This window comes from Nicotiana tomentosiformis, chromosome 2 (assembly GCF_000390325.3).
Source record: "Nicotiana tomentosiformis chromosome 2, ASM39032v3, whole genome shotgun sequence".
Classification (NCBI taxonomy): domain Eukaryota; kingdom Viridiplantae; phylum Streptophyta; class Magnoliopsida; order Solanales; family Solanaceae; genus Nicotiana; species Nicotiana tomentosiformis.
This window is the reverse complement of record NC_090813.1, coordinates 137,383,818-137,404,960: the sequence shown is the minus strand read 5'-3', so window position 1 is coordinate 137,404,960 and position 21,143 is coordinate 137,383,818. Positions and strand designations below refer to the sequence as shown.

General features: G+C 37.8%; 1 protein-coding gene across 2 annotated transcripts; it reads right to left on the bottom strand.

Annotated features, from left to right (window-relative positions):
• Positions 1–4,605: 4,605 nt before the first annotated feature.
• Positions 4,606–19,042, bottom strand: LOC104101785 (ubiquitin receptor RAD23c-like). Of its 2 annotated transcripts, XM_009609302.4 has the most exons (12): positions 18,842–19,042; positions 17,161–17,322; positions 16,915–16,968; positions 7,700–7,776; positions 7,543–7,599; positions 7,268–7,445; positions 6,142–6,282; positions 5,997–6,062; positions 5,873–5,920; positions 5,663–5,769; positions 5,444–5,522; positions 4,606–5,028 (listed from the first exon to the last, which is right to left on the bottom strand). In XM_009609302.4, exons 1-12 carry the CDS (start codon positions 18,905–18,907, stop codon positions 4,912–4,914), a joined length of 1,152 nt encoding a protein of 383 aa, XP_009607597.1. In that variant the 5' UTR covers positions 18,908–19,042; the 3' UTR covers positions 4,606–4,911. The 2 variants fall into 2 exon arrangements, with proteins under 2 accessions (XP_009607597.1, XP_009607598.1); XM_009609303.4 differs by lacking the exon at positions 16,915–16,968.
• Between the last annotated feature and the right edge of the window lie 2,101 nt (positions 19,043–21,143).

Here is a 21,143-nt window from a genome sequence, read left to right as displayed (position 1 = left end):
ACTAGTGCGAACTTCAAAAATATTTCGCTCGCCTTAATACCGCAAAAATGTATGCCACTGTGTTCGCTTCTTATATTTTTCAAATCGTTTTATTGGATGTGACATAAATTCAACACCCCTTTCCATCAATGATGATGCACCTCTAGATCTTTCAACAAACCTCTCCGCCATCTTCTTGAATGATATTCGCACCATGGCAGTGACATGCAATCCACGTGCAGACTTCAACAACCCGTTGAAAGACTTTGACACATTTGTAGTAAAAAATTCCCCATCTTCTACCATCATCCTTATGCAAAGTCCACTTGTCAAACTCATGTCGCATCAACCAACGATAGGCTTCTCGGTCTTCCTGCCTAATAAATTTCATTCGCCTCCTGAATTTACACTCTTGGTGATCTGTTGCATCCATCCACATTAAATAATGTAAGTTCTTGTTCGGATGAGCCCTCTGGAAGTTGGCCTTCAAGTGCCTAACACAGTAATAGTGGTAGGCATACGGTTCCTGCAATACACGCAAATTCTGTACAGAACTTAAAATACCACCATGCTGGTAAGATATTAGACAAATACCTGAACGCTGTCTCACAACGTGCTCCTTCAAGTGGTTTAAAAATAATGTCCGCGTCTCTTGGCTTTCATTGGCACAAATAGCAAATGCGAGGGGAAATATACTTCCATTAGCATCTACTGCAACAACGATCAACAACTTAATATCATACATTCTATAGACATATCATCTATAGATATTACCGTCCGACAATGCACAAAACCATCAATGGCTGGTTTAAATGCCCAGGACATATATCTAAATATGAATTCTTATTTTTCGAACTCCGCTCAAGTTTCCATTCAACAAACAGTCCCAGGGTTAAAGTGTTGCAATACAGTCATATACCTGGATAAAGCGGCAAAGATTTTATCCCAGTTACTATAAACAATTTCAAATACACGTTTACGCCAGAGAAATACCTTTCTTTTGTTAATGGTACATCCATATACTTGGTGGATAAATGTTATACACTCTTTAATCTTATACCTTATGGATGATTCAATGTATGGAATCAAGACAAGAGAAATCAAGTCAATATTCTAGTTAAAATAATTCCCACTGAATGTGTCCATTTCACAAGTGTGGGTGCCAATGTATTTTTCCACAATTCACATATTGTTTTTCACCTTTCTCGCACGCAATATCTATGTACAACCTTGAAACCATCTACGACAAATAACCTTGTATACTTCCGGAGATGACTCATGAACCACGATCTCACGACACTCTTTTATGCTGTACATTCACACCGCCCTACTTAGGCGCGCTTTATCAGCAAAAAGCATATTCTTTGACAGCACCATTGGTCTAGATTCATCCCATATTGATGTCCGAATGTCGTCAAGATCCCTTGTGAGGGCATCCATATCCGACATACCGGGCAACTAATCAAGGTAGGGAATCTCCCTGGAATGAAACGACACATGGGACTCGTACACTCTAGGTCTAACGGGAGGTGGAGTCTGCATATATGGAGTATGCTCATTGGTGGCATCATGCTCTCTCGTCAAATCGGATTCATCATTCTCATCCCCCTCATCATCTCCCTCATCAGGGAAGGGTGTGTCATTTCCAGACTCATCAGCATTGTTGTCATAATGACTATCATCTTCCTGACTCTGCGCATCTGCCTGATCCCGATTTAATATATCGTCTTCGGATAATTGAGCAAGGACATGACCTTCAAGTTGCTCGTTTTCACTGCACATCGTAACCAATAAAATAATGAGTTTCTCAAATTCATCCAAATATTACATATAAACTTTATCACTTAACTTATAAATCATAATCTGTTGATATCCCATGATACACATTATCCTGTTACTGATGACTCCCGGATGGACCACCATGATCCAATACACCAACACTAGGCATATTCCAACTGTCCATTGGTTCGTAACTTATAAATTCATATCTGGCTGGTACCCCCTTTGGAATATATGAGTGTTGATACAAATATAATACATAAAAGAAAATATCGTAATACAAAGGAAAATTAAAATTTACCACTCGACTTGTAGATTATATAAACTTAGGGAGAAATTATGTCATCGCTCATCTTTCAAACGGAACCTGTTCGGATAAAACTACTTCAAAAAAATCACCCGATGATTGAGGGTTATCCCTATTTAGCGAAACCTCAATATTGCCAACGTCTTCAGCCTTGACGTACATTTTCAATATTTTTATCACAAGAAGTTTCCGGTGTTCATCCGAAGTCCTCAAAAAATCTGTTAGAGTTTCATCGTCTTCGATGTTAAACTCAGCATAACAAGCAATCCCTTGCGGAGTAACAAAATACGGATATCTTCTGGTTACTTTAATATTAACTGAACGTTTTCTCACACTCATTTTTTTTTACATAACAACGATACCAATCTATCGTACTCCATTGTAAGTGGTAATTTAACATGACACTGTGGGGAACAATTATAGCGTACTAAGTTATTCTCCACCACAACCTCACCCCCTCCCCCCAATATAATGTAACCATAATTTTTTGCTCTTCGGACATTATGACAAAATGCAAAATAAGTTAAGCAAATAAATATTTCTGAAGACCTGAAGGATCCTGAATGAATTTTTACCGAAATACTGAAACTCCTTAAATAAGCAAAAAAATAGTCTGGGGGTACAATAATTGAGGGTATAACGCATGCATAATACGCGCTATATATGTAGCGCGTATTATGCATGCGCTATACCCTCAATTATTGGTGGGTCAGTAAAATTTAAATCAATTATTAGTGGGTCAGTAAAGCTTACATATAGCGCATGCAACCCATGCATTATACGTTGCATGTATTATACCTTAACAAACAAATGTGCAGTTAAGGTATAGCGCATTGAAGACATGAGTTTAGTGACGGAGCCAGGATTTTAACTAAGGGGAGTCAAAATATAAATAAGTAAGCATACGAAAAAATCAAGGGGAGTCAATGTATAGTATATACATATAAAATTAAGAATTTAACGTATTTACACAGTGTAATTTTCCGACGAAGGGGTGTCAATTGACTCCCCTTGCCAATGAGTGGCTCTGCCACTGCATGCGTTATATATAAGTTGGTTCTCAGTTATTTCTTTTCACCTATTTTGTGCTTTGAGTCCAAAAAAATATCATTTTGGTTCCGGACTCCTGCGATGTACAATACTTCAATTTAAAAAAAAATGTATAACATACCAAGTACAGAAGCTTTTAAAAATTTAAACTGAATATTGTACCAAATATCAAAATATCAAATCGAAATACCAATATCTTTTATTTTAATTCGATAATTCGATTTTTACGAAATTATACACACCCCTACTGGAGAGAGAAAATCATGTTTTAAGTTTGATGGGTGTTGACGAGAGAAAAGGTATCTGAGAAATGAGTTGATTCGTACCTGGATTTGCTTAATGAATATTATTTCCTCCATGATGCAGGAAACAAGTCAAATGTAGTGAATTCCATTTCCCACGGTCGTGAAATATGAAGTAGTAAGATTTTGTTGTCTTAGATTTCATTCTTTTAGCATGTCCTTTAACAATTGGCGTGGAGGAGTTATACCAATCTAACATCGTCAAAATAGAAGAAATTACCACTCCTCTTTTCCCAGTGATATGTATAAAGTTGATGACCTCGGCTAGGAGGTAGGAGGTAGTGGACGTGGGGGTAGATCTGTATATAGTCCAGTGGCATTTCAATGGCTAACGATTGCAAGCTGCAATGCCAAGGAGATGGCTAACGAATCTCTAGACGGATATAACCATTTGTGATTTGACCATAAGTTGCTAATTATGTGTTGAAAGCCGTGAACTACTATATTCCTCGTAAAAAGTATGATTTTAGGAGGCTTCGAAAGATCTTAGAAGCAAATTTTCATTTTATGTTTTTGACACTAATATTATCCGTTAAACTCATTGAACAATTAAAATTATGGAACTAGAGTTAGATATACAATGACAATTTCAGTAATTTATACCTCTCACGCATACACACATTACTTCCGTACTAACTACATCAGTCTTTGGTGACCTTTGTTTCTGGTTCGCGTTAGGAGGAAAAGGATTCGTCTTTTGCACTTGATCCGACAACGTAACAATTCGCTTTCAAGAGCTTGTGTGCCGTGTCCGCTTTTACAGGTTTAGTTTGATTCTTTAGATCTAAGTATGTTTTTCGACATTGATTGTGCAACTCTAGTAAGTCGACGATTTAAGCTTGGTACAGCGATTCTTGAAATGTTAAACTAAAGAAACAAAAATATCCAACCTTCACAAGTCAATGACGCATGAATGACCACCAGAAAGAAAAAGAGAAGGGAGAGAGGTTGAGCAGGAACAAAGGAAGCTTATTAATGCCAGGGAGTATTACTTTGAAATCTTTGCCTCAAACAGCCAACTCTGACTCTTTTAGAACAAATCAAAAAATAAATTCAAACACTCACAAACAACAAACTGAAACAGCTAAGTCGATGCCATCAGCAGTTGCTGTCAAGCATCTTAAGTTCACGAGAAAAAGAAGGCAACGATAAGAATGGCAAACATATTGAAATCGGTATATAGCAGACTTCACAGGGAAAGAAAATCAAATTATTCTTGGCAAATGGATGGCCATAACTTTCCTCCGAAGTACAGAAAAGGTTACAACTTAATCGCACTTGAGCAACAACAAGAAAGCTTGCTGGTACTTTTACTTGTATAACATATCCATTATAGAAATAGTTTTAGATCCAAGGCTATCCACTGTGAATGAGGGGATTGAATTACTCCACATGGAACGATAGAAAGATTCACACGGATTGAGAAGCAAGAGAACAAAAACAAAAGTATAACGGAAACTGTAAGAAGTCAAAGTGCACTCTGTTTCATCCATGTCATTCATCAAACTCATGCATATGATCCAAGAGATAGTTTGCAGCCAGCTCCTCATTTTTGTTGCATGCAAAAAATACTTGCAATACCAAAGCTCGATCGAAACCCATAGCTTCAAGCTGTTAAGGTCAACACCACCAAGCAGAAATAGACAAGCACTATCGTGTCAGAATAAAATTTCATGTCTGCTAAAGCTACAGTGTAACTGCAAAAGTAAAATTTGGAAAGCCAAGTAACATCCATCATAGTTTGCCGCTTTATTATAATGATTATAATGAAATCTCAAGTAACATCCAAGAAGTTCTCTCCTTTCTCATAATGATTTCACGATCATTGGAAACTCAAGATGCTATGGTTCTGTATTACGTAAAAGCACAATATAATTTCAACAAACATTCATGAAAAGGCAACAGTGATTACTCTGAAGTTCCCTGATGACATTCCACTCTTACAGGGAAACTGTTATGAAATGAACTAACTCTAACTGAACCTGAAACCATGTGGTACAACCTAAAAGATAAATGAAGAACTTACTCGTTCGATAGCCTCGCGCTCTTCCGGTGTGACAGTCACAGCTTGTGGTATCGCCCCTGCTGGCTGCCCGGGCACATTCCTGATAGCACCACATAAGTGACAAAGTAAACCTCACATACACATATGAGATGCTGAAGAAAGGATTTTGGACAGCTAGAAGCTAAAGTAATTGAGCCTCATATGCATCCTTCTCCCAAATGCAAAACAAGAAGTTCTCACCCCTCCCCCTCAACAGGTTCATTGATGAGGCGCAGAAAGTCAGCTTGATGTTCTTGAATAAGCCGCATCAATTGAGGATTTTGCTTACCCAACTCCTGGAGCATAGGCTGCAAAGTAAAAGGAAGTCATGGTTCCAGAAAACATTTGTAAATGGTTTGAGCAAACAAAATTAAAAGCCAGTTTGTGTTGATGTGTATGTGTGTGTGATACCTGCAATATCTGCGGGTTTGCTTGCACCATTGCTCGAAGGGCTTGAAACTGTTGATGGAAAAAAGAGGCTATAAAATTATGCTTACAAATTTAATAACCAATTTTACAAAGGCAGGATGTGCACCTGTGGACTATTGCTTAAGAAATCTAAATTTCCAGCTCCAGCATTTGAACCGACATTTGGAAGGCCCTGATGGTAATTTTGTGATAATTTTTAGCATATTGAATAACAACAGCATAACTTCAAATTTTCTGGTAGATTTCACCACCTGAGGAAAGAGATCTAAAGGGTTAGCGTTTGGGCCACCGGACGGAACTGCCGGCTGTGAAGCCTGAACTGGAGGATTTACTGCCTGTCCGCTGGCAGGAGCAGGAGCAGGAGGTGGAATTTCTGCTTGCTCAGGAATACCCTAAAAGATATTAATGTACTTTAAAGTCAATTAAAAGATATGATTATAGACTATGTTGCTCGGACTCTCCGTACAAGTTGGATCCTCCAAAAATAGTGTATTTTTGGAGGATCCGACACGGGTGTGGTATTATTTTGGAGAGTCTGCGCAACATAGATTACAGAAGACAAGAAAATACTAGCTAGCATAGCACACGAGCACTAACTGCCAGCAGAATGTGAACATTTTCTTACTTTCTGAAGTAACTCTATTCTCTGGGCAAAGTTACAGGAGAATATGAAGCTTCAAGAATACTACCATAGAAGGGCATTGCGATGCACAAAATAAAGAAGAATCAATCAAATAGCTACGCCTCAATCTCAAACTAGTTGGGGTTGGCTATATAAATTCTCTATATCCGGTTATAAAAAACAATGATCTACATTCATCCGCTCTACTCGGTCTCTATTTCATTCAAATACTAAATAGTTTGCCTTTCAAAATTAGGGATTTGAAGTTTCGTTAACTGTTACACTTATTTCTACATTGACATACAAAACTAAAAAGACTCCTGGCAAACGTAGGACCTAATGTGAGCTATAACAACTAAACCTTAATCCCAACTAGTTGATGTTGCTTGTACGATTTTTGGCTTCCATTATGTTTCGTTCTTAGCTAAAACAGTGGGGAATTTTTGAAGTATGGTCCCGAGGTCATAACATGAAGAAAGAGGATAACGCCTGCAACAGCAAAAGTGACGAAGAACGTGGAAAAAACACCTCAAACATAGCAAAGATAGCAGCCAAGAAAAAGAAACAAAAGAGAGAGAGCGAGAGAGAGAGAGAAATCGGTCATTCAGGAAGAGGGTGGTGGTGATATGATAACACAGTACACAAGACAATATTTAGTACAGTTGCACACCCAGCACATGGATAAATTCTCCTTAGTCCACAGTTTAAGAGACTTAGAAATGATTGTCAGCCAAAACTGAAAGTGCGTAACTCACAGAGTACAAGTATTCAATAGCTCTCTCTGGATTGTTAAATGCAGCACGTAGAGCACGAATAACCGTATCCCGATCCCAACTTCCACCACCCATATCAAGAATCTGTTGAACTGTAGCTTCTAAGGTACTTCCGGCAACAAGATTTGATGCCGCTTGGCCATACACATCTGTCACAGGACTGTTTGACAAAGAAAGTATTATAAAACATGACCTAACTAATCGCATATCATCACCAAAAAATACGTTTCTAGTCCAAGCATATCATATGCACTCACTTAGCGGAAACTGGCGCAGCGGCAGGAGTAGGAGCAGACTGAGGAGCAGATTGTGCACTAAAAAGCAGAAAGAGAGTTTAAGCTTAAGCTAACTAAACCACAAACATAAAAATTGATTCCAAGTATCTTCCAACAAACAGCAACAGTAAAAACTCACGGCGCCACGCTTGCAGCAGTTGCTTGAGGTGCTGTTACAGTCTGTGTAGGTTGGCCAGTGGAGGTTGCAGGTTGGGCCTAGTCAAACAGATATCATCAGCTTCCAAATAACCATTCTAGATTCATATAATTATCTTCAAATGGTTCACAGCATAAGATGTTACACTTCAGGTGCTATAGTCATTTCAAAGGCCTCAGCAAAATCATTCTCTTTCAGCACAAAGTTCAGCTACAAAACTCATAAACCAAACATGTGTCTCCACACATACACATGTACAGGTGTAGGTTACAAGAACAATCATCATTCAAATATATAAGGAAGGTAATTATCACAACGGCAGAAAATATTTGTGTATCTATATCTATATCTATATATATAGACACTTAAACTTGCCACCAATTTCCATTTTGACACCTTATTTACGGGGCTGACCTATTGAACACTTCATATTACTAAAAAGTGTACCAATTGAAAAAAATAAAGAATAAATAGAGAAAAAATACTCTTCTTCTCTCTCGGCGTACGTTAAGCGTGACTTGCTAAACAACGCTGGCCGGAAATGGGGCGAGGACGACCAAAACGGAATGTGACGAAGGTTCAACTAGCTGATTTCGTAATGTCAGGTAATCGCAGTGGAGGACAAGGGAGGGATTTGTCGCCGACTGAAACCCTACCTAGCGAAAAAAGGAAAAACTCGATAATGCCTAATTCAGGAGGAACAAGTGTCATAAAGTTGAATTCACCAGTAGATTCGAGCAATACCAGTACCAGTGGCCTGAATTTAACGCCTAAAGCTACGGTGGGGACGATTGGACCAGTAAGCCCAGGAGGTAACACTGTTCCATTGCTTACTGGAGAACAAACAGTAACACAAACGACTGAGAAGACTAAGACGTTGGACAAACTCCCCTCTCAAAAGGGTATTGCTAGCACGAGCAAATCAATTGCAGAGGAAGAGCAACAGGGTAATGAGCATCAAGAAGATAATCTGCTGAAACAGGGAAAGGCAGGTCCAACTAATGGGAAGGCAGGAAAACCATGGGTGAACTTGTTTGCTGGCAACAGGATGGCTGCAAGGGGGATGGACCTGGTCTATATTCCTCCAATGATTCAGAATGGAGTTAAAAAAGTTCAATTGCAACAAGAGGAAATGGCAGATGAAACTGAGAAGTGGCAGAAGGCAATCATACTGTATGTCATTGGCACCTCCCCATCAACTGGAACTATGGAAAGGTTCATAGCTTCCCAATGGAACTTTGCTTCTAAACCAAAAGTTTACTATCACAATGAGGGATATTTTGTCATTCTGTTCAATACCATGGAGGATAAAAATGAAGTACTGTACTCAGAGCCACACACTATAGGTAACAAGCCAATTATCCTCAAATCATGGCCTGCTGATTTCAATTTCTATGATGAGGTGTTGAAGACCATACCACTGTGGGTGAGTTTTCCAAACCTACCTCTGAATTGTTGGGGGTAAGATTACATTGAGCAGAATTGCTAGTGGTTTGGGGTGCCCTATATATGCTGATGAATGTATATCTAGTACAGCTAGAATCTCCTATGCTAGGGTTCTAATTGAAATGGATATCTCAAAGGAATTGCCAAAATGCATTATAGTGCAGGATCCATCGGGGAAAGAATTTGAGCAAGTGGTAGAGTATGATTGGGTGCCACAATACTGCCATAAATGTCTTATGGTTGGGCATGATTGTGCTGTCACGCAAGAAGTTGCTGAACCACAAGTAGTAAGGCAGAAGGATGGTCAACAAAAACAAAAGGTTGTAGCACTAAATCAACAAGACAGAACTTATTAGACTGGAGGCAATATGCAGCAAGCAAAGCCCCAAAAGCCAACAGTTCAACGGGTAGCAAGAGGACAATTCAAACAAAATGATGAGGCTAAGGACAAACAGGTAACTCAACCTCAGCAGCATGAGTCGCAGACACTGGATAATGACAAAGAACCACGGCAAAAAGCTAGTGGAAAAGGCCTGCAAGCTAACCATCCCAGTCCTCAGCAATATGCTCTTGTCACTACCAATGGATTCTCTCCTTTAAGAGTGGAACCACAGGCGGAACATACAAGCTGGGCTGATGCTGTTGAAAGACAAAGGAGGGTGTAGAAGAGGTTCCCCATCAATCCATCTCATTATGAAGATAGCTACATGGAATGTGAGGGGGTTCAATAAAGTAGGAGATGAAGGTGTGCTTACAGGTGAATAAGATAATTATCATAGCAATTATTGAACATAGAGTTCAAGATACTAAAGTAAAAGATATAATAAACAAGGTTGCAGCTGGTTGGAATTGGTGTTCGAATGTTTCAGCAAATCGCAGAGGAAGATTATGGATTATGTGGGATCCTAATAGTAATATGTTCACGGCTCTACAGAGCCACACACAATTCATTCATGGGCTAGTACAGAGTGCTGTTTCTACCAATCAGTTTGCTTTCACTGCTGTGTATGGGCTTCACACAATTGCTCATAGATATGATTTGTGGGCTGCTTTAAAGGAGTTGGAGGAACAGATGAACATGCCTTGGCTAATTATGGGGGATTTCAATGCAATTAGGGATATGGATGACAGAGTCAATGGCACTGCCGTTCATGATAATGAAGTTAAAGACTTCAGAGATTTTATGAAAGATTGCAGACTGCAGAGTAACTGAATTACCAACTGTAGGAAGACCTTATACATGGACCAATAGTCATGTGTATAGCAGGATAGATAGGGCTCTTGTAGATGCTCAATGGATGATGGATATGCCTCCTATGCAAGTCCAAGTGATGGATCCTCATTTCTCATATCATTCTCCCCTAAGTATAGAGGTGGAATTAATAATGGATAACAGAAAGAAGCCTTTCAAATTTTACAATTGCTTAGCTGAACATCCACTAGTGGGATTATACTGGTGACAAGAGTGGGTTGCTCTAGTGGTGAGCACCCTCCACTACCAACCAAGAGGTTGTGAGTTCGAGTCACCCCAAGAGCAAGGTGGGGAGTTCTTGGAGGGAGGGAGTCGAGGGTCTATCGGAAACAACCTCTCTACCCCGGGGTAGGGGTAAGGTTTGCGTACACACTACCCTCCCCAAACCCCACTAGTGGAATTATACTGGGTTGTTGTTGTTAGCCAAACATCCAAAATTTGGTCAATTGGTACAAGAAGGATGGCAAAACAGGAGTATTGATATGAAAGGTATATGGCAGAATTTAAAAATTGTAAAAGCTGCTTTAAAAGGCTTGAATAGGAAAGAGTTTGCAGATACAACTATAAAGGTTAAAAAGATGAGAGAGGAGTTGGCAACCATTCAATCACAGATGAGAAACACTACCTCAACTGTTGTTATGTTTGAAGCTGAAAAAGCTACTCCCTCCGTTCCAATTTATGTGAACCTGTTTGACTGGGCACGGAGTTTAAGAAAAAATGAAGACTTTAGGAATTTGTGGTCTTAAACAATTCAAAAAGGGGCCCAGAGTATTTGTGTGGTTATAAAAGCTTCTCATTAAGGGCAGAATTGTAAGTTTAAGCAAAATTGTTTCCAAATTTAAAAAGGGGTCATTCTTTTTGGAACGGACCAAAAAGGAAATAGGTTCACATAAACTGGAACGGAGGTAGTATTAGACAGAAGCTCAAGAAATGGAGTATGATTGAGGAAAGTATCTTCAGGCAGAAGTCAAGGGTACAATGGCTTAAATTGGGGGACTCTAACACAGCTTTTTTCTTTGCCAGCATGAAAGGGAGAACCTCACAAAATCAAATCAAGCTTCTCACAGCTGAAGATGGAAGTCTAATAAGAACTACAACAGGCATCGAGCAAGAAATAGTGGGCTTCTATAAGAGATTGCTAGGGAATTCGTCTAGTAGCCTGCCTGCAATTGATCCCACTGTGATGAGGCAAGGGCCGGTATTAACAAGAAACCAGCAACTACGACTAATCTCACCTTTCACTAGTGATGATGTGTTCAAAGCACTACAGGGGATTGATGACTCGAAAGCTCCAGGGGGTGATGGATTCAATGCATGCTTTTACAAGAAAGCATGGACTATAATTGGGAAGGATGTAACAGCAGCAGTTCTAAACTTCTTCCATGAGAACAAAATGTACAAGCCAGTTAACATCACCTCGGTCACTCTGATTTCCAAAGTGAAGAATCCAGCTTCAATCAAACAGTATCGACTTATCTCATGCTGCACTATTTTATATAAGCTCATCTCTAAGATGCTAACACGTTGACTGCAACTAGTGATGGATTATTTGATTGATAAGAGCCAGGCAACTTTTGTACCAGGAAGAATGCTGAATGACAACATCTTACTAGGACATGAACTTGTGAAAGGCTATGCAAGGAAAGGAACTTCACCCAGGTGTATGATCAAAATAGATATGCAGAAGGCATATGATTTCCTGGAATGGGTGTTTCTTGAATGAACAGGTCCTCACAGCAATGAATATACCAGGCCAGTTCATCAAATGGATTATGAGTTGTGTCACCACAGTGTCCTATTCCATTGTGATTAATGGCAAACCAACAGTTCCTTTTGATGCTAAACGTGGAGTCAGACAAGAAGACCCTCTGTCCCATATCTCTTTGTCCTGGCTATGGAATATTTGACAAGGTTACTGAAGGATTTGAAGAATAAACCAGACTTCAATTTCCACCCCAGATGTGAGAAGCTAAACATAGTACAACTAAGTTTTGCCGATGATCTGCTTTTATTCTGTAGGGGTGACCTAATGTCTACACATATGCTATATGATTGCTTTCAACAGTTTTCTAACTCATCTGGGCTGATTCCAAATCAAGAGAAAAGCTGTATGTATATATTTTGGAGGGGTGCCAATGGACATACAACATCAAATTTTGCATAGGCTGGGGTTCTCCATGGGGTCTCTCCCTTTCAGATACCTTGGAGTACCACTGAGTGCAAGAAGATTATCAGTGGCTCAATGTCAACCCCTGCTAGATAAGATTTTGGCAAAGGTTCATCATTAGACAGCAAAATTCCTGTCTTATGCAGGACGATTACAATTGATCAAGAGTGCTATGATTGTTATCCAATCCTTTTGGTCGCAGATCTTTCCACTGCCAAAAAAGATCCTGCTGAAGATTGAAACTATTTGCAAGAGATTCTTATGGACAGGGGAATCTGGAAGTAGCAGGAAGGCACTGGTGGCCTGGAAGCAACTCTGTTGGCCTAAGACTGCAGGTGGACTGAATATCACTGATATTATTACATGGAATAGAGCAGCAATCCTTAAACACCTCTGGAACTTGTGCAAAAAGAAGGATCACTTATGGATACAATGGATGCACACATACTATATAAAGCAAGGAGAAGCATGGACTGTCAAAGCTAGGCAAGCATCATGGTTAACTCAAAAGATTTTAGGTGTTGGCAGGTACCTAACTGAAGCAAATATAAGAGTGGAAGAGGTGATGACTGCAGATTGTTACTCCATCAGAGACATATACAACAAACTTAGGGGAGAGTTTCCAAAGGTTGCATGGAGGAAACTGTTGTGTAATAATAATAGTTGCCCTAAATGGATCTTTATTATATACATAGCCATACAGGGCAGGCTATACACCAAAGATAGGCTTATCAAATGGGGTATTTTAACCAATCCAATGTGTTCCCTGTGTGAAGAAGTTGACGAGGATCATGAGCACCTGTTTTTCGAATGTAACTATTCAACGACTATATGGAGGAAACTATTGCAATGGGCTGGAATAAACAGAGACGTCAAAGGATGGGTTGAGGAGATCAGTTGGGCGCTACACAGATTGCATCAGGTAGGAGCAGCCATATACAGAATGCTACTAACGTGTGCTGTATACCGCATATGGCAAGAGAGGAATTGGAGAATCTTTCGTAACTAGAAGAGGAGAAGTGAGGACATGGTCAGATTAATAATCCAAGAGGTCCATTGCCGAGGGAGTTTGAAATCCAACTTAGTGAAGATACTAAAGATTCTAAACTTCTATCCTTAGATAGTTCTTGTATTTCCTTAGATTTGGTGTTGTTTAGTTACCAAGACCTTCTATAGTTGGGGCTGCATGTCCAACTATAGAATGATAGTGAAGGGTTTCTGACATTCTGTTATACTTGTACATATTTTCCTGGTAATAAAATTTAAATTACCAAAAAAAAAAGTGTACCAATTGAACCCTTCATCAAGGGTACACCAAAGAATCCAAACGTGTGATATTCAAATACTAATGACATAGCAATGAAGCAAATCAAAATTTGACACGACAATAAAGATTAAAAAAAAAAATACACATGCTAGCTTTTGCTTTTTCTGGGACGAAGAAAATTGTGCTTGGTGAGTTGGAGAACTCTGAGAGTCGGCGTGATTTTGGGTTTTATAGGCGCATTAAGGTTGGAGAGGTTGAGGGGGCATTGCGGCAAATGAGCAGGGTCAGGCGAGATCCCGATGGAATTTTGGAAGGACACATGTCGGGCATGCTTGGAGTAGCTTACCCTTACTGGGTTGTTTTATGTCTTTTTTTTAATAAAGGTTGTTTAATGTCATTTTTAGGATGAAGAAGATGACCAAAGAATAGAGGTGGAGTTTGATGATCCCATTGTACAAGAACAAGGGTGATATCTAGAATTACAATAATTATAGGGATATCAAGTTGTTGAGTCACACTATGAAAGTTTGGGAAAGGGTGGTGGAAGGGAGGGTGATGACGAGTGTGTATATTTTTGAGAACCAGCTCGGATTCATGCCAGGCCGATCAGCCACGAAAGTCATTCATCTTGTAAGGAGATTGGTGGAGCAGTATAGAGAGAGGAAGAAGGACTTGCATATAGTATTCATTGACTTAGAAAAAGCTTACGATAAAGTACCGAGAGAGGTTCTATGGAGATGTTTAAAGGTAGAAGGTGTTCCAGTAGCGTACACTAGGGTAATTAAGGACATGTATGGTGGAGCTAAGACTCCAGCGATGACCGTAGGGGGAGACTGGGAACATTTTCCAGTGGTGATGGGGTTGCATCAAGGATCAGCTTTTAGTCCGTTTTTACTTGCCCCAACGATGGATGCGCTGACGCAACACATCCAAGGGGAGGTCCCATGGTGTATGTTATTTGCAGATGATATAATACTGACTGACGAGACGCGAGGGGTTAACGCTAGGCTGGAGGTTTGGAAACAGACCATGGACTCTAAATGTTTCAAGTTGAACATGACCAAAATATTATACTTGGAGTGCAAGTTCAGTGATGGACTCATGAAGCAGAAGTGGACGTGAAGCTTGATAGTCAAGTCATCCCCAAGAGTGAAAGTTTCAAATATATTGGGTGTGTAATCCAAGGAGAGAGATGCATAAAAAACTTGATATCTCTCATCTTCTTTTATGAAACAAACGATACATAAAAATAGAAAATAGGAGAGAGATGCATAAGCAACACTCAAAATATTGAAGGTTCAATTTTTTTCTAGGATAAGGTCATGTTTTGGTTGTGAATGTGAGCCACGATGGGTGTGGGGTGTGGGGTGGGGGAGGTAGGCAAGTAGGAATGGAAATAAAGAGTGATAGAAACGAGAATGTTGTGTAAGTTTTCTTATTTCATGCACTCAAGTTTTGTTTGAGATGCACGTATGGTTCCACATCTGCACTGAGTGTTCAATTGGCACACTTTTTAGCAACATGAAGAGTTCAATAGATCAGACCCTTAGATAATGTGTCTAAATGAAAAATGGTGGCAAGTTTAAGCGTTTGCATATATATATATATATATATATATATATATATATATATATATATATATATATATATATTAGTTTCTACATACGTGCGTTGCATGAGTATGTCACGTCGATCACAAAAATTATTTTGAAAAAAAAATAATGAAGCAATTGACGTTAAACACTCTTTAAGATGTTGAAAATTAGTGATAATACATTTATTCATAATATGATTGCATGTCGCTTGAATTGACACAGTTGATCGATTTAATTTAGTTAATTAAATAATATATTTTTTTGGGTAATTCTGGCTTTAGTTCAAACACGTATTAGAAAAGTATTACAGTTTTATCCGGCGGAAGTCATATATTGAAAGAATAACCATGAATTAATATAGTTCTCGATCTTCAAGCTTTCTATTTGCAAGTTGCTTCGTGCTTCATATTAAACAAACTCATCTCAAATCAATATTCACGTAGCATTGTCCTCGCAAAAGCAGGCTATCTAGCATTGTCAGATAACGTTTGTGGCGGCGGTGATTTACTAAAATCCAATAGAAAAAGATCTTAGTTGATATAAAGTCCCAATTATTAGGTTAAACCCTAATATGCACCATGATATAGGAAACTATATTATTAATCATAATTGATGATAAATATAAAAATCATCTTTTATGTATGCAAGATATAAGGTGACATAACAAATTCTCATGAACCATTTCCTCTACCTCTACCGTCCAACCATGTAGCTAATTACTGAGTTATTTTATTTACCATAAATAATTACTAATCAAGTATATCATTGAAAATAAATTCACCAAAAAGTAAAGCCAAAACAAACATAACTAAACAATTTTACCATTAAGAAATACAACAATAAAGAAAAAGCAAAACCAAACCATGTTAGGAAAATTATCTTTAGTTGGCAAATAAAAATATGCTATTGAGATGCACCTCAAAGAGAAGAAGCTTTTGACATGCTTATAGCATACTGTAAATTGCTGTAGATGTATGATAATAGGTATGCAATCAAATATGAAGTTTACTATGTACCTATCGGCTTTACGTGATCTGAAAATATATGCAGCAAATAGGCACACTATAACCCTTTTTATATTGGTAAAAAGGTATTCTTATATGAAGAATTAACTGGGATTGGTATAGCTTTAGAACTTCAATAACGAATAGGACACTTAATTCGTATAATAATTCCATGCTAATTCGTATTAGGATAAGGTTTTTGGTGTGACAGTTTTATCCAAAGGCTAATTATCTTTCCCAAAATATATTTTAACTTTTAGAGGGTATAAAAGTCGATCAATATTTCAGGGATATTTTTGTCGTTCAACATTTCCCGTAAAACATTCATGCTTTTATAATAATATAGATAGATATATGTTAAAGGAAGTTGAATTCATAATCTCAATCATCACACTAGAAACATACATAAACTGCATAAAAAAGCTCAAATGAATAAAAGAACCTCCACAAGTAATTAAGTTCTCACCGTATTTGAAGGTGTTGGTTGCGTAGCTGAGGTTGCACTAGTTGAAACCTTATTCTACAATGATCATGGGAGGACAAAAATGGATATGAACCAGCATGGCAAAAAAAATAGAAAAATCTGTATTCACACAGCTCATGGAAGCAAAAAGTACCCTTAAAATCATCCAGGAAGAACAAATATTTCTAACAAAACAATAGAAAAAACCTTTGTGGAGCACATGCTTAAATTATTCTGAAGAATTGGTACCTTAGAAAGCATTATAACAACAAAACTATTCTCAGCGACTTTGTTTTCCTCCAACGTTGTAGTGTCCTTGAGAACTTTACCCTGGTGGATAAGCATCTGTTGTGCAGCGGGGTAGATATCTTGACCTTGAGCTGTTTCTATGTTTTTCTTCACATCAGCAACCTGAATATTTATTGCTATGGACATCAGTTTGTGCAACAGAGGAAAAAGGGAAAGAAGAAGGAAAGAAAGAAAGCACTGGCAGAGAAATTACAAACATGAGTGAGATCAGGTCTTTTTGTTTAAAAGTAACACGCAAGATCAAGGCTTGCGATGCTGTTCTGATTATTTTGGGTCAACTTACTCTATTATTAAACAGGAAAGGGTGGAAACATGTGAAGTACACAAAGAGGGCATAGCTAGGGAGACGAATAAACAACAAAAAAGCAAAATTAGGAAGGTAAAATAGCTGTAACTGCTGCACAAGCTGTTCAATGTCTGCACACTACTCTTTGGACTAAAAGAAAGGAAAGGGAATCACAAAAGGACGAAAAAGAAAAACCGATATAAAAGAAAAGGCAAACATAAAATAAAATAAAAAAACGCAGCACATCTTCTGAATTATCTGCATGCAGAAGGTTTCATCAGCCTCAAACGAATTGCTTTTAAGAGAATGAAAGAGTCCTAGAACATAGAATCAACCATTTGGATAATACATATTGCTTTAACAGGATGTTATTGCTTCTCAAAACTTAGTTGGCCCTTTTTTGAAGGAGAAATTCAAAATTGAACACGAGAAAATTTTGAAGCAGTCCTGACACCACCCAATCGACAATCAATCACCTTTCCAACAGAAGGAAAGATTGTCACTTGTACTTTTTCTTTTTTGTTTGTCCTGCCTTCCATTCTTTTTGTTGAGGGTAGAGGAAAGTAGTGACAAGAAGGAAAGATCCTATTTCTACCTAGATCATTTTCTTTCCTATTCCTAGCAAGTTATTGTATCACATAACTTACCTAGCACTCTAACCAAGGTCGTGCTAAAACACAGAAACTCCATTAACACATCCAATTGCTCCAGTAACATTAGAAACAATTAAAATATTCCAAAATTAGTCGAGGTGCACGCAAATCCATTTGCTCTTCATAGTGCTATAATAATAGCAGGACTGTATGGAATCTACTCAATAGTAAACAATCGTTTACCTGAATCCAAATCCAATTCTACTCAAGCAATCCGCATAAAATATTCCAAAATTAGTCGAGGTGCACGCAAGCTGGCCGGGACACAACGGTTATCAAAAAAAAAATCCCAAAATAACTTCACAGCATTCTATTCTATCAATCCACGAATCAAAACAACAACAATATCAATATTACTTAAAATAACCTACAATTCGCAAACAAAGCTACCACTCTACAGCTGATTGATTTAGCTTTCACCAGGACGCCACTAACTTTGACTCGAACTATATATAGAGTTGAATTTTTGTCATAACAAGTCGGCATTCACTATTACAGGACTAGTTAGGAGTATCACTGACTTAAAATCCTGAATCCACGCCAGCTGCTTGGAAACCCTAATCAGAGTCCAACCGCCGCTACAACAACTCAATTTGCTAATTGCACACAATTTCACAAATATAGACCCATGAAAGCATGAATATACAATTTAAAAAGATAAGAGAGATAAATCGATAGGTACCGTGTCTTCGGGTTTCACTTCGATCTCAAAGTGAGTGCCTTTCAAAGTCTTCACAAAAATCTTCATCTTCAACCTCTCGTTTACACGTCCTTCCACTTCCGTCACCGTCGTCTGCAACTCCCGGTCGCTGCCGGCGATAAAAAAGATGTGTTAAGTTTGTAGAAAGAAGAAAGTCTCGAGCAGAAAGTTTTTAACACTGAAAAAGGGTAGCTAATGTCTTTATCACGCTTTATATACTTGAAAAAGGAAGGGTAATGATTAGGTTACCCCTAGGTCGCGACAGCTCAGAATCCACCAATAATATGAATACACGTCGAGTACAGTGGTGTTTGTGGATTACGTTGTTAATTTCCTTTCACGCAGTAAGCATGGAGCTAGTTGGATAATTCTCATTATTTTAACCTAACTCATCTTAATTCGAATATTAACTATACGCGAATTGAGTCATGATTCATTTATAAACTAATCTCTTTAGCTCCACGTAAGTTTAGCTCAAATAGTCAATTTGACGTTCTCTTCTCTTGACGACTGGATTAACTTCTTTGAAAAGGGCTTTTCGCTTTGGCGGCCTTGTCAAGGAGAGAGTAACTTTAATATTATATATGTAGGAAATTTACACAATCTTTAAATATATATATATATATATAGAACGGAATAAATATTAGCTAAATAAGAAGATATCAAGAAATAAAAGAAGTTTTCAATCTTAACTAACTTGCTGCGCTTTGTATATGAGTGCAAATTATAAAGAGCATTAAAAGAAATTATCAATCTTAACTAACTTGTTCGGCTTTGCATACGAGCAAGGGCGGATTTACCTAGTAAAAGCTGTGTCATCCGATATTGTTATATTTTTTAAAAATATATATAATGCAAAATAAACGAATAGATAAATAAAATAAGATGACACTGCTTGTTACAAATTCCATCCTGGCTCGTTGTACAGACTCCCGACATTTACAACAAAGGTTGTCCATTCGAACCTTGGTATTGTTTTTCCTGTGAGTAAATTTTTTAGATTGAGCCACACTGATGAAAGTTGATATGCCATAAGATTGAGCCGATGACCTTCCTTCTAACGGGAAACTAAACCAGATTCTGTTATAAATAGAATTGTATTTTAAGTAAATGTCTATCTTTTAGAGAGTTTGTTATTTTGTGGCTAAGTTATTTTTTCCCTATAAATAGAGGGGTTTTATCCCATTGTAATTCATCTCAAAATCAATAGAATTTTCTCTCTCTCTTTCTTTGCAATATTCTTTTTTTTCTTAATTTTTTTATTTCACGTTATCAGCGCGAGACTCTACCGTTTCAAGAAACTCTTTGAGAAGACTAAGCAAATATGGACATCTCACACAATAGTTCAATTATAAAAATATTTGTTTAATTGACTCATGTACGACACATATAATATTCAAAGAGAAGAAAATATTTCTCTTATTTAAATATGTGTAAGGCAGATGTTACTACAATTTGTGTAGTAGTAATTTAATTGAAGGTTGTGAAAGAGCTACTATAATTCTGCCTAGGGGAACAATACTTATCATAGATAGTGTAATATTCTCCTCCAAGTCCAGGAATAACTTGTTGAATTTTAAAGATATCCGCTAAAATAAATATCATATTGAGACAATAGATGAGAATAATCTTGAATATCTCATCAATGTCTCCGGCCATAAAAGGGTTAATGAGAAGTTTCCATCTTTATTTTGTGGCTTGTATTGAACAAGAATTAGTGCAATTGAGGCACATTTTATCGTCAACCAAAAGTTTACTGATTCCAATACTTTTGTACTTTTGCATGATCGATTGGGACATCCTGGATCAATTATGATGAGACGAATTATAGAAAACTCAAATGGGCATCCATTAAAGAAAATAACGATTATTTTATATAATGAATTTTTTTGCACTTTTTATTATCAAAGCAAGTTAATTATTACACCATCAACAACAAAGGTTGGGATTGAGTCCCCTGCATTTTTGGAACGTATACAAGGGGATATTTGTGGACCTATTCACCCACCTAGTGAGTCATTTAGATATTTTATGGTCTTAATAGATGCATTTTCTAGATGGTCTCATGCGTGCCTATTGTCATCTCGCAACCTAGTACAAAATTAATGGCCCCAAAAATTCGATTACGGGCATAATTCCCCTATAATCCAATTAAGTCTATTAGACTTGATAATGCTGCTGAGTTTTCATCCCCAAGCATTTAATGATTAGTGCTTATCAATTAGGAAAAAAATAAAAGATCTTGTAGCTCATGTTCACACTCAAACTTGCCTTGTAGAATCTT

Bases quoted from the DNA above. Each gene is read 5' to 3' on its own strand.
- LOC104101785 (XM_009609302.4), bottom strand. From the start codon at position 18,907: ATGAAGATTTTTGTGAAGACTTTGAAAGGCACTCACTTTGAGATCGAA. The intron at 17,323-18,841 runs GTACCTATCGAT...ATAAATATTCAG, and splicing joins AAGTGAAACCCGAAGACACG to GTTGCTGATGTGAAGAAAAA. The intron at 7,446-7,542 runs GTGAGTGCATAT...TTTGTCAAACAG, and splicing joins GCTGCGCCAGTTTCCGCTAA to TCCTGTGACAGATGTGTATG.